This window comes from Myodes glareolus, chromosome 15 (assembly GCF_982192425.1).
Source record: "Myodes glareolus chromosome 15, mMyoGla1.1, whole genome shotgun sequence".
NCBI classification, from domain to species: Eukaryota; Metazoa; Chordata; class Mammalia; order Rodentia; family Cricetidae; genus Myodes; species Myodes glareolus.
The window spans coordinates 23,962,953-23,976,223 of record NC_142040.1 but is presented as its reverse complement, the minus strand read 5'-3'; the positions used below and the strand labels follow the sequence as shown (position 1 = coordinate 23,976,223).

Sequence of the window (13,271 nt, the reverse complement as noted above, 5' to 3'; positions counted from 1 at the left end):
TCATGCTGTAAAATTATATGTTCCTTTATAATCTTTTGCTTTTAATAATTTATAGGATACACTAATTTTGGCATGCTGTGGTTTCACTTTGTTTGGTCTTTAAGTAGTTTCTCATTATCCTTGGGATTTATTATTCTGTTTGAGAGTTATGTTGTTTAATTTTCTTTTTCTGTTATGAATTTCAATGCCCATCCAGCTGTGGTTAGATAGGTAGGATATTTTATATGACATCTTTTTAATTTATCAAAACAGAATTATCACACATGAGCTGTTCAGAAGGTTCTGGATACACATGAAAAGCACACATACTATTTATTAGATCTAATTAGTCTTTTTTTTACTATGCCTACTTGGTCTAGCCACTACTGAAAGTGGGATATTTTCAATCATTAGTATAGAAATCTATTTTCCCCCTTCAATTGTTAGTTTTGTAGCATTTATTTTGAAGGTTCACTAATAGGCATGTAATTATTATATCTTCTTGTTGTGTAGTAAGCCTTTTAATAACATACACCATCCTCTTTTGTCTCCTGTGACCTGTTCTGACATAAAGTTTATTTTATATAAATTTAGCCACTTACATTGGTTATTATTTGCATAGATTTCCACCCCTCTTCCCAGTATTTCATGGTTTGCATTTAAACCTAAAGTGAGTGCCTTGCAAACAACAAGTAGTTGAAACATAGGTTTTTTTTTTTCCATTCTGTCAATCTTTATTTTTTCACTGGAGAGTTTAATTTAAAATAAAAACTGATAAGGAAGCATTTCATTTGTTTTTGTATGTGTTTTCTTACCCCTTTCTGATTCCATGTTTAAGCATTACTGTGTTCTTTTGTTTAGTTGATTTGGGGCAATGTTTTGAGTTGATTTTTTAATTTCCTTTTATGTCTCTTCCTCTTTTTTCTTTAAGGTGCTAAGGATCAATCAGAACTGCTAGACAAGCATTTTACTGAGCTCAGCCCTCTATTTGTACATTTCTTATAGCTATTTTCTTTGTTATGAAATTGCAGTAAACACCCTGAAATTACAATAATCCAATCAGAATTCACATCAGCTTAATGACCTTTCACAGAAAACAGTGTAAAATTATAAACCACGTTGTTGTGATGACTGTCTTGGTTGTCATCTGACTGTTATTTGGATCAACTAAAACTCAAGCCTGGACACTCCTGTGAAGGATTTTCTTGATCAGGTTGTTGCAGAAAGATTGCCCCTAAGTGTGGGCAGTACTCTCTGGTGGCAGCTCATATAAAGGAACGTGGAAGAAAGAAGCTGCTTTTGGCCTGCTTGCCCTCACTCTCTGGTAAATTTATCTATCCTGTTGCCACTGCAGCATTACTTCACTGAAGAAACTTCTTCAGGATTCCAATGTAGCCTGAAGAGCAGCAGCTCTCCAGGACCCTCCAGGACTCCAGCGCCAGACTGGGCTGCTGAGGTGCAGCCTTGCACACTGTAACAACTATCAGATTCTCGTCCTCAAGTGTGAGGCAGTCGTTGTTGTCATCTTCAGTCTGCATTCAGTAAGTCAATCTAATAAATCTCCTTTTTTATAGATGTATTCATTCAATAGGTATTTTATTATGTATTCATCCTGCTCTTTTAGGAAAGCCTAAAAGTCTCACAAAACTACTAGATCTTAGACGAATAATATTTTTTGAAAAATATGCAATAGTCTCTCTTATGTAGAAAAAAGGAGCAATTGCAAACTGTTGTTATAATGTGGCTACCTTTTATAATTGCCATGTTTTTATCTTTATTGAGATCTTTATTTCTTCATATGACTGTCTAATTTGTTTCTATTTTACAGGACTCCATATGCATTTCTTTAAGTATGGGTCAAATGATAATAAAAATCAAGGTTTTCTTTTTCTGAGAATATATTATTTTTTCTCTCACTTTTGAGGGAAATTTTTGCAAGTACAGAAACCATAAGCTGATAGGCATTTCTTTTAGTGATCTTTATAGACAGGCCTGCTGTATTCTGGCCTCCCAAGTGTGATGAGAAACCTGTTGACAATATCGAGAATTCTTTGTATATGATGAGTTGTTTTTCTCTATGTGGCTTTCAGGATTCTCTTTGTCTTTGGGAAGTTTGATTACGGCATGTCTTGGTATATACACATCTTTGCATTCACCCAAAAGTTCTCTGAAAGTTCTTAGGTGTTTATTACATTTATCTTTCATCAAATTTAGAGTTTTCAGCTGTTTTATTTATTCTTTTGTTGCTTCATCCCCCCCCCCCAAATTCACAATGTTATGTTGGTCTGCATGTTAGCGACCCCGAGTCCTATATGTTCTGCTCTGTTCATTTCTTTTATCTCTTTCTCAGATACATTTCTACTGTCACATACTCAACTTCATGTTTGCAGATGATTTTTTCATTTATTGAATGTTTAAGCTATAAAAATCTCTCTATGGTTCTTTTTAGAGTATCTATTGATAATTCTATTCTCTTAATATTCTTTGTTCCCTTAAAGCATCTTTAAGGCAGTTGTTTTAATGTTTTCTCTGCCAGGCTAACCTCCAGACTTTTTTCAGGGGCAGTTTTTGTTTTGTTTTTCCTTTGAAAGCATCACACTTTCCTGTTTCTTTGTATGAATTACAATTATTTTGCTGTTGCAAACTAGAATGTTTAAATGTAGCGATGTGGCACATCTGTCAACTGGACGCTCACCTTCAAACCTTTAACACTGTGTTACGCTGTTTATGTTACTGTCATAGGTCACCTCTGTGCCTGGAATAAAGCTTAGGAGTAAGGGTAAAGTTGTCTTAGGGCTTTCCTAAGCCTGTGTTCTTTCTTGTCTAGGCAAGTCTCTTCCCTTTCCCTTTTTTTTTCCCTAACTTTTTATCGATCCTTTGCGGATTTCACATCATGCATCCAATGCCAGCAAGTCACTCTCTGTTTTATACTGAACAGGTTAAAAACTCTCCATTTCTAGCATTTGGTCACCAAAAGGGGAAAGAAAAGAAAAAAGTGAGGGAATGGAATTGAAAATCACTTCAAAGGGCTAGAGAGGTGGCTCAGCAGTTAACAGTACAAGCTGCCCTTCCAGAGGACTCAGGTTTAATTCTCAGCAACCACATGGTAGCTCACAACTGCTGTAACTCCAGTTCCAGGGAACTGACACCCGCACATGGGCATACAAGCAGGCAAAACACCAATGAACATAAAATTAATTTTTTAAAAAAATTACTTCAAAAGAAAGAGGAAAGATTTGCCATAAGTGGGGCTATGGATGTAAAAACCACTGCCCACTTCTTTATTTGAAGTTATAATAGAGAACAGCAGTAACAAAATCACAGAACATATTCCCCATATCATAAGACAAGGTTCTTTGTGCTCAGCCTGGCTTCCATAAACGAAGCAGCGCACAGTTGACAGCTATGGAGCTGAGAATAACTACTACTGTTTTAGGGGCTGAAACTAGCCAAAATTAACAACAATCTGCCATTTATGCCTACCCTGAATCCTACCTAGAAGCTATAAGCCTTTCAAGGACTCCAGACTTTTGAAATAGTTACTTTAGCCAGATTTTGTAGTGTGATGTTTTTATAGGTGGAAAAGAAATTTCTGCTCTTGGTATTAGCAAATTCTCTCCCATAAGTAATGGACTGAAGGGGAAATGTACATTAAAAAGGAATGTTTTTAAATGAAGAGTAACTCTTTAGGTTTTAAGATGACGTAGTTTTTTTTTTTTGTTTTCCTCTTTTAATTAAAACACCACAGAGTCTGTAAACTATATGTAAAAAACAACTTGCAGGATGGATTTAAAACACAAAATAAGACTTGTCAGATTTAGCCATATGGGACAGATTTTCAGCTTATGAAGTTAGAAAAAAAACAAGTTAATTAGAAAGAGATGGCTATTATAGACAGTTTAGAATACTGTCTTTTGGATAACAACCTATTTACTGATGAATGGTCATATGTGGGAGTAACACCTATTTTTGAAGGTACTCTATAAACAATGTTGCTAAATGTGTAATTATTCCTTTCATGTCATATCAGAGGGGTAGGACTATAAATAACCAAAAAGCTAAAGGACTAAGAACTGAAGCATAAAGTAAGTATTCCTGGCACTGGTCTTACTTTGGTCAATTATGTCTAAAAATTAAAAAAAATGGTTTGTAATGAAAATAATATTAGCCCAGAGGATATCCCTTTATTTTAGTATCTATTCTAGCTCAGTGCTACTATTCATCCATCAATATCAAGTGACCCAAAAGCATTTGTCAAGCAATAAAGGTAGTATAAATAAAGTGGCACTTAGACCAGCACTAAGATACCTGAAGGAAAAGAATCAATGTGTATTCTTTGACTTTTTTAAAACAAACATTTTTTTTCTCAGTCAGTGTTCAATACATACATACATACATAAAGTTAGCAAACTGTCTCCACTACTGTCAATATGTGTAAGCAATGCCACCTACCATTACTTTTTCTTATCAAATATTGAAAAAAGCAGAACCCCGTCTGTCTTAGTGACTGTCAGAAATACACTAAACTATTGTACAAAATGGCATATAGTTGTACCATACAACTTAATGTCTTCTATAGTAGCATTGAGACAGTTAGTTAAAGATAGATTAGTTGTTTTTTTTCGCTTGTCTGTTACTTATCTAAAGGAATATTTTATAAGTGAATTGTAGACTGACAAAAGTAGAAAAATAAGCTGAAAATCCTACAATATTAGTCACATACAAAGTCTAGTGTTAGTGGACTAAACATTTTTAAAACTTAAATCTAATAAACTATACAATATAAGAAACATTTTCAAGACATTACACTATGAAGGACTAAAGTAGAGCCCTGGGAGGCAGACAGAAAGGGAAAAGAGCTCTAGGTAGACCAATGGACTTCTCACTTAAACATTTTTGATGGCTCACTTCCTTCAAGGCAAAGCAAGGAATTTTTCCTGCCAAAGGGAACTGCAGGACTTTCAAACCTCTCACTAAGGCTTCCAGGTTTGGAACAAATCGGTTTTCTTTCTTTGTATGCAGTCCTCTGCAATAGCCTAGACAGTCAATTCTGGGGGAGAAACAGAATCCATCCTACCTTCAAACAAAGTTTGTTTGGCTCTGCCAGACAAACTTGAATTCCATTGTTGGATCCTCTTTCTACTTGGGGAGTCTGCCCTTTTTGTGCACTTCTGCTTTTAATATAAAACTTGGCTGAGTCCTGAGACCTTGCTTTCCTGCCTTTTTATTCTTTAAATTGGCAGAGAAAAAGATTCCATTCTTACATCCCCAGATGGTCTCAGCATGATGACTTTACTAATATAACCATTCGTCCCATTCTTTACTTTAAATACAAATAATTATAATTATATGATTAACTGAGACTGGACTAAGGGTGATCAGTTTATATTAAGCTGGTATGTAAAAGAATCAGCCTGCCTCCTTGCCTCCTTCCTTCCTTCCTTCCTTCCTTCCTTCCTTCCTTCCTTCCTTCCTCCCTCCCTCCCTCCCTTCCTTTCTCCTCTCCTCCTCCTCCCTCCCTCCCTCCCTCCCTCCCTCCCTTCTTCCTTCCTTCCTTCCTTCCTTCCTTATTGGGCAGTAACAGAGTTTAAGGAAGCAGAAGTTGAAGTTGTAGTTGAACTGATGCCAAAAATCAGCAAAGGATGTGATAAACAAAGGAAACAGACTAAAAGAATGATGGAGAAAATAGAAGTTACAAATAAATAAGAGTTATGACAGAAAGAGAAAAGGATGAAATTAACTCACATAAATTATAGCAAAGACCAGAGAGCAAGAGTTCTGCTAACAATAAGAGCACTTAAAAGTTACATGCACTGTTGAAACTTTCTTTGATAAGCATAGTGTTCTACACTTTTTGGGGGCTGGAAAACTCTTATCACTTATTATGGAACACAGACTGGCCTCTACTTCCATAACCTAGAGAGTATAATTCAAAGGACTGCATCTTTCATATCAATATTTGTACTTTTTCAGATTTTAAAAATTCTTTTGATCCAAGTAGAAAACTTGTCAAATTCTTTTCAAATAATTGCACACTTTACTGTTTCCTTTAGTTCTGACTGAGACTGTACTGCTCCATACTCTCGCTAACACTTGGCACTATTTAACTTTTGTTTTTCTTCTTTATTTTGGGGTACTGGAGATTGTATTCAAGGCTACACACATACTTGACATACATTCTGAGCTTTTCACACTGATTTGTAAGAATTTCTCTAATGAGACATAAAATCTTGTCAAGTTAATGTGTCTTCAATTGCATGAATGATAAATATATCCATTTACCTACTATTTTCCTTTTCACTGCCCAATATAAAATCCTCCCAATCATTTTTTGGCATTTTTATTTGCTGAAATTAAAATACTATAATTGTTTAATCATTATCACAAGAAGTTTAACTGCAGAAGATATCAGGGATGATACCACAATTATTAAAAGTAACCCAAATAGTTTATACATTTCTTTCATAAATTAGCTATCAGAAAATACCCACAGAGGCCTTTTAATATATAGGCACACCCTTACCAGAAAAATAATTTCTTTCTCTATGAGTTTGAGGCCAGCCTGGTCTATAAAGCGAGTTCCAGGACAGCCAGAGCTGTTACACAGAGAAACCCTGTCTTGAAAAATAAAAAACAAAATACAACAAAAATTTGGAATTGAGTACTTTCCTTTCACAACAGTTATTATTTAACACCACACTACGTTACTCAATGTCTAATATACTGAGAAATACAAATAAAACTCATCTCTTTAAGACTTTGCTCACAGAGAACAATTTATTCTGGGATGAATATATTTAAGGAAAAACAAAAGTAGACACTCAGGATAGAAGTCTACTGTATTGCTGTTAGTAATCATCCAAACTCCAAGCATTAAGATTAAAGGGCAACTTGGGGAGACTTCAAATAATATTTTATATAATTTATTTTCTAACGCTTTATATTACTTAACTTGTAAATTTTATGTGCCAATCTCTGATAAATCTGACAAATTAATATTATATCTGAGCTTGTAAGGATCTTGTAGTCTAAAAGAAACAGCACAGACATGAAGAATGTATTAAAATATGAGAATGCCCTGATACAAAAACTCCATGATTTAAATCAACAAAATCTTTCATGTAAATATGTACTTGTAGTAAAAGTCCATGCTGTCAGGTTGGAAAGCCTGGCTCCTTTACTAACTAATGTCTAACCGTGGTCAATCTATTTAATCTATGCCTCTATTGCTCAGGAAAACAATGCTATTATCCCATGAAAGGATGGGTAAAATGAAGTAGGTAGGTATACAATGTAGTTATCGTTACAGCTGGCAAACACTCATCAAGATTATTTGCTGTCACCATTACCACTCTATTACTGAAGAAGTTTTATAAGACAGAACACTGGCTTCTCATACATGTGTTTGTAAGAGTCAGAGAGAGAGAATAAAGGCATGTGTTGTATACATGTATGAAATATATTATTACTAGAGAGAGTTTATAACATAATGAGCATAAAAGCATCCTGGGAAGGAACAGAAACATTCAATCCTTCCAGATGTCAAATATTAATAAAGCCTGTCAGGAACACTTAATAAAATCAACCCACCACAAGAATCAACCCAACCAACCAACCAACCAACCAAACAAACAAACAAAATCTCTTTCCAGTGACATCAGAACAAAGATAAGTCTACTACTCCAAATGGCCTGTCCAGCCATCCAAAGGGTGGGTAATAGCCAGAGACAATAACTGAATTGAACTGAAAGAGCTGGAATCATCAGAGTCCACATCTGTTATGCCCTACATTCTTTTATTTGTACCACATAGGTTACTTTGCTCACCTGCTTGTTTTTATTTGGAGGTGAAGAAAGAGGTAACACATATAGCATGCTATTGTATTCCATTCTAAAGAAAACTCACAAAGCTTACACATCTAGTACATAGTAGCAGCATGACTCAAATATATGAGTCTGACTGTAGTACTAAAACACTAACCAACAAAACACACTGCCTTTTATGGCAAGCTCATAGTAAGAAGGAAAGTTCATAGTTAGCTTACATGCATATACTAGGAGAATCAGATGATACATTAATTTTTAAGAACTGAATTTGTTCCAGCAGTCAGCTTATCAATGTAACTTAAACAAAAGAGAATACAAAACAAGACCTACAACAGAATGAACTAACAGATAGTAGCGTTGTACATAAATTATTTAATTTTAGTACAAGCTTGTCAGTTCCTTGTAAAATAATACTCTTTACTTTTCAGGATGGTACAGAGAAAATGAACCACATAAAGCAATAAATACACTAATTAATACTTTGTGATCTCTAGAAAGTACATCTTATTGTCATCACTGTCTTAATAATTTGGCATTAATTTTAAAGATCAAGTTAGCTATTCAGTTTATTTTAGTAAAACTTTCAAGTTTAAACTTAACGATATTGAGCCCAGAAATATATTCTCTGTATCTGGTCTATTAGGGAAAGAAAGCAGCTAATTTACAGAAGCTAATTTACAGATTACAGGTAGTAACATTTGAAATTTCTCATTCATTTAGTTAAAGAAATCAAAATAATTTAGTTTTAGAACTCACAGTTAATTCACATATCTACTAACATGCTGCTGAACTGGTATATATCACATACTTTGTTTCTGCACATTAAGCACGAACAACAATAACAATTATTTGTTTGTTTTAGAAATAAGCAAAGGAAATATTTGCACAGCTATATTCTTTACCTTTACCCAAGAATTTAAGATTATCTTAAGTTTCATCTTTCTGAGATCCAAAGAAACCAGTAACATGAAATATACACTCTGCACTTTTCTTCATTCAAAAGAGAAAATAAAAATGGAAAACATGCACAGTAATTCAGGTTGGACTATAATGAGGAAAGAGCAAAATAAAACTTGTATCTGAAAAAAAAAGGAATAACCTTAAGTCTAAATCAACTAATCAAATCTTTAAAGGTCATGTCTGCTAAAAAATATAGAAACTGGTTCTACTTAACGACATTTTTAATCACTAATTAGAGGGTTGCCCTGAATGAAACAAGAATCTAGTTCCCTTTCCATATGTGCACATTTAGCTATCCTCACTGAATACTCAACTCTTCTTCCAGACACAACATACTACAATTTACTGAATCCAGCGACTCCAAAGCCCTGCTTTTTCAACTAGATAGAGACATTTGCCACTTTGGATGCCTGTGTATGTGATCTTATCTATTCCTTACTATAGCTTTAATCAGAAGAACTACAACTTGACAACTGAGAAAAGCTTCAGAAGTTAGTCACAAATGCCCAGTCACATGTAGCAGAGGCTGTTGTGAGTCCGTCCAGGTTGGCTTGACTTCAAAGCAATGAAATTCTAAAGTACTGGCTCACCTTATTTTTAAATAACAAAAATGATCATAGTTTTCCATATATATGAAGTTATGATATCAAGATAACTAAGACTTAGAAAACATTTTACACCAACATAATACTAAAGTTAAGGAAGAAAAGAAATTTATCATAATTTTCTAGACTCAAACCAAGAAGGGAAAAGGAGAGCTAACAAATTATTGGTATCAAAAATTTTCTCACAGCTTACTAGATGAAACTGGTTTTTCTTTTTTTTTTTTTTTTGCAGCTGTTAAAATAAAACAGGTGCTTAAACTGTAAATGTGTGAAGCTTATGTGACAAGTATGTGAACAGGCATAAATTCTCTTAGATCACTTATGGGTAGTAAAATGACTACAGAACTTTACCCTTGCTTTGCCAAACCACTGAAATAGTAGTAAGGCAGACTATTGGTATGTTTCTTTAGTCTACTTATCACTTACAGTAGAAGTCAAAGATTGGTGTAAGAGGTCCTTCTGTCTTTGTGTTGCTTTCATTGGTTAATAAAGAAACTGCTTTGGGCCTGTTGATAGGGCAGAACTTAGGTAGACAGGGAAGATAGACTGAATGCTGGGAGAAAGAAGGGTGGGGTTGGACATATGCCATGGATCTGCCAGAAGCAGACACTGGGAATTTTACCCAGTAAGCCACTGCCACATGGCGATACAAAGATTAATAGAAATGGGTTAAATTAAGATGTAAGAATTAGCCAATAAGAAACTAGAGCTAATGGGCCAAGCAGTGATTTAATTAATACAGTTTCTGTGTGATTATTTTGGGGCTAAGCTAGCTGGGCAGCCTGGACAAACAAGTAGTCCTCTCCTTGCAACAAAAGATTAGTTTAAATTATATGACCATAGTCTAAATGTTAATATCAGTTTCTGGATACTTTCTATAAGGTAGATTCATAATTATAAAACTCAAATGATTTTTCAAATGGTTGTACTATAAATATGCTCAAATGATTATAATGACTATAAAAATTAACACTGACACTTTTAAGCATTAAGGTCTTACAACTGAATGTTATTCTTAAGATCATTTCAACAAGATAAATTAAAAAATACTATTTATAAAACAGATCCTAAACAACAACAAATCAGGTGAGCACGATGGTGCACACCTTTAATCCCAGCACTTGGGGAGTCAGAGGCAGGCAATCTCTATGAGTTCCAGGTCAGCCTGGTTTACAAAGAGTCCCAGGACAGAAAGGGCTACATAGAGACCTGTCTCAAACAACAACAACAAAATCAAAAGTATAGTTTATGGAGCAGGCTATATTTTTATATCAATTAACAATAAAGAATCATTTATTGTGACAAATACCTTTATGCACTTGAAGTGTTAAGACAAAAAAAACTGTTCTAAAATGCCTATATTACTGTTTTAATCTTTACCACTCCATTTTTCAGGAACATACTTCATAATTCTTTACACTGAAAAACCAGTCTGTCTCCATCTTAGGCTTAAAGGTCATCTTATAATAAAGACAAATAGGTTCATTCCTCTTTGTCATTAAACCTCTGTTTCTTAAGGATTAGGCTATGCCCCACCTGTAATCTTAACTACAAATGGTTCTGAACTGCCTGACCCAGGAATAGTAATCATGTCTTTGTTTCAAAGAGTTGTTTATACCATCTTGCCACCCTACCTTTGTTTCAAAAGGTTATATGACCACCTACAACTACAATGTTATAACTACTTGTTTATGATTATCTGTGGGGGGCCGCAGCCACATTCTCCATCATCAATATGGCGCTGACATCCGGCTTCACCGCCAGGTGAACGCACATGCGTTGGTAACTTTCCACTTCTATGTCCCCGCCTACTCCCGAGGCATCACCTTGGACTGGGAGCAGCGGACCAATCCAAGAGTGACACGTCCGAAGCAGGGTCTGTTTCCTATATAAGGAATGGGTTCCATCATATCTGGGTCCCCGGCCATGTTGGCTGATGCTCGCTCTCCCAAGGGGTATTAAAGCCATTCCTGCAGAAGGATCCTAGTGTTCCATGTGGTTCTTGCTGGCGAGACGGTAGCGTGGGACAATTATCTTGTTAGGCCAATCTTGCAACCACGTCTTTGTTTCTGGAGGTCATTAGGACTAACTTGTTAAGATGTTCTGCTCCTGTAACTCTGTCTATCTTGCCTGCCAAATCCCCCATTTAGGAACCCTTTACCTCTGAGCTATAAAAAGCCTCGTCTTCCTCACATTCAATGCTGACCTCTCAAACCCCATCTTAGGTAGAAGCACCAGTGTACATGAATAAAAAGGCTTGCTTTAATTAATTTGGCCATCATGATTTGGGTCAGTGGTCTTTCTCCTCCCATCTTTGAGTGCTTACCTTGTGCTGTTCAATGGCATCTATCCACTGCTGTCTGTGATCTGGATCCTGAGCACGAAGATACCAAACACTATCATTAACACTGATATCAAACCGACATTCATCAAAATCATGAGGCTGGGGAAACAAAGAAGAAAGCGAAAAGCAAAGTTAATTACATTCTTAGAAGTGTAGTTCCCTTCAGCAAAAAATGTGAACACACTTTCTTAATGCTGAGAGACTCCTTTCACTTTTTAATTTTTCTACTCAAATACCTTATTTCAAGATGTCTCAGAAACTGTCAATTATATATAAAATCCAAGGTTCATTCACTACTCACACAAATGATTTGATACATAATTTATAAACATTTATTTAAAAAACACAGAAATAATATTGTTCATAAAATGATTGAAGTTAGCTTAAGAAGTGAGAACATCATCACCAAAACCATAATTTACAAAAGGTTAAGTAAGTTTTAGAGAAAACATTTACTATCTTTTCCCCTTACTCTATTATTCAAAAGTGAATTGCAGGGGATCAGAAGACACTAACTCCCAGAGGAAAAGCTACTGGAAGCTAATGGTCCTGGGGGAGGAGGAATCATTTTCTTCAGTGTTGCTCATGTCCCTCCTCCATACTCAAGCAAATAACCATATTTAAACTCACTGGATCACAAACACAAAAGACAAGGAAGCAGAAGCAGTTCAGTTGTTGGGAAAGGGAAGGGGATCACTGTAAGGGGAAGGAGGATGAGAGGAGTAATGGAAGGAAATATAAAAGTATATTATAGCCAGGCGGTGGTGACACACGCCTTTAATTCCAGTACTCAGGAGGCAAAGGCAGGTGAATCTATGTGAGTTCGAGGCCAGCCTGGTCTACAGAGCAAATTCTAGGGCAGGCTCCAAAGCTACAGAGAAACACTGTTTCAAAAAAAAAAACAAACCCAAAACAACAACAAATATATAATATATATATAATTTATAAATGAAATCTCATAATGAAACCTAATTATGGATAATTAACATATGCTAACAAAAACTAAAACGTTAAAAAAATCCCATAATTAATAGGCTTATATAATGAAATTCAAAATCAAGAAACAAGTGCTAATGTTTTCTTCCAAATATTGAAAATTAACTTTTACATACCTAGGAATACTTACTACCAAGAAAGTTTCCAATGAAAACCAACAAATAAAGCAAACAGTAAAAAATGATAAACAAAAGCTAGAGGAAAGTATGCATCAATGTGAAAGCATTAATGGAAAGGTCAGTTCTTGGTTTGGTGTTTTGAACTGCTGGCAAGAATACTGTTGATTTGGTTCAGTGGGTAAGAGTGCTTGCACACAGGCTAGCGACCTGAATTTGATCCCTGGAACCCATGTGACAGAAGGAAAGACCAGACTCCAGAAAGATATCCCCTGATCTTCATGTCGGTCCCATATATTCCCAATCTACCCAATATACATAAAGAAATGTTTCCTCCTCGTTGAGTGAATTCAAATATGACAAGACTGCATAACATTTACTACCTTTTCTATCAGATAGGGCAGAATCAATTTCCTCTTCTACAGCCATTCTTCCCTTACAGGGG

General features: G+C 35.3%; 1 protein-coding gene across 2 annotated transcripts in view; it reads right to left on the bottom strand.

Annotated features, from left to right (window-relative positions):
- The window catches only part of Cert1 (ceramide transporter 1), a 110,188-nt gene that overhangs the window by 56,780 nt on the left and 40,137 nt on the right, over positions 1-13,271 (bottom strand). For both annotated transcript variants that reach the window (XM_048441496.3, XM_048441497.3), the window contains exon 3: positions 11,697-11,813. In XM_048441496.3, coding sequence (XP_048297453.1) covers positions 11,697-11,813 — 117 coding nt within the window. The remainder of the gene's footprint in view (positions 1-11,696; positions 11,814-13,271) is intronic.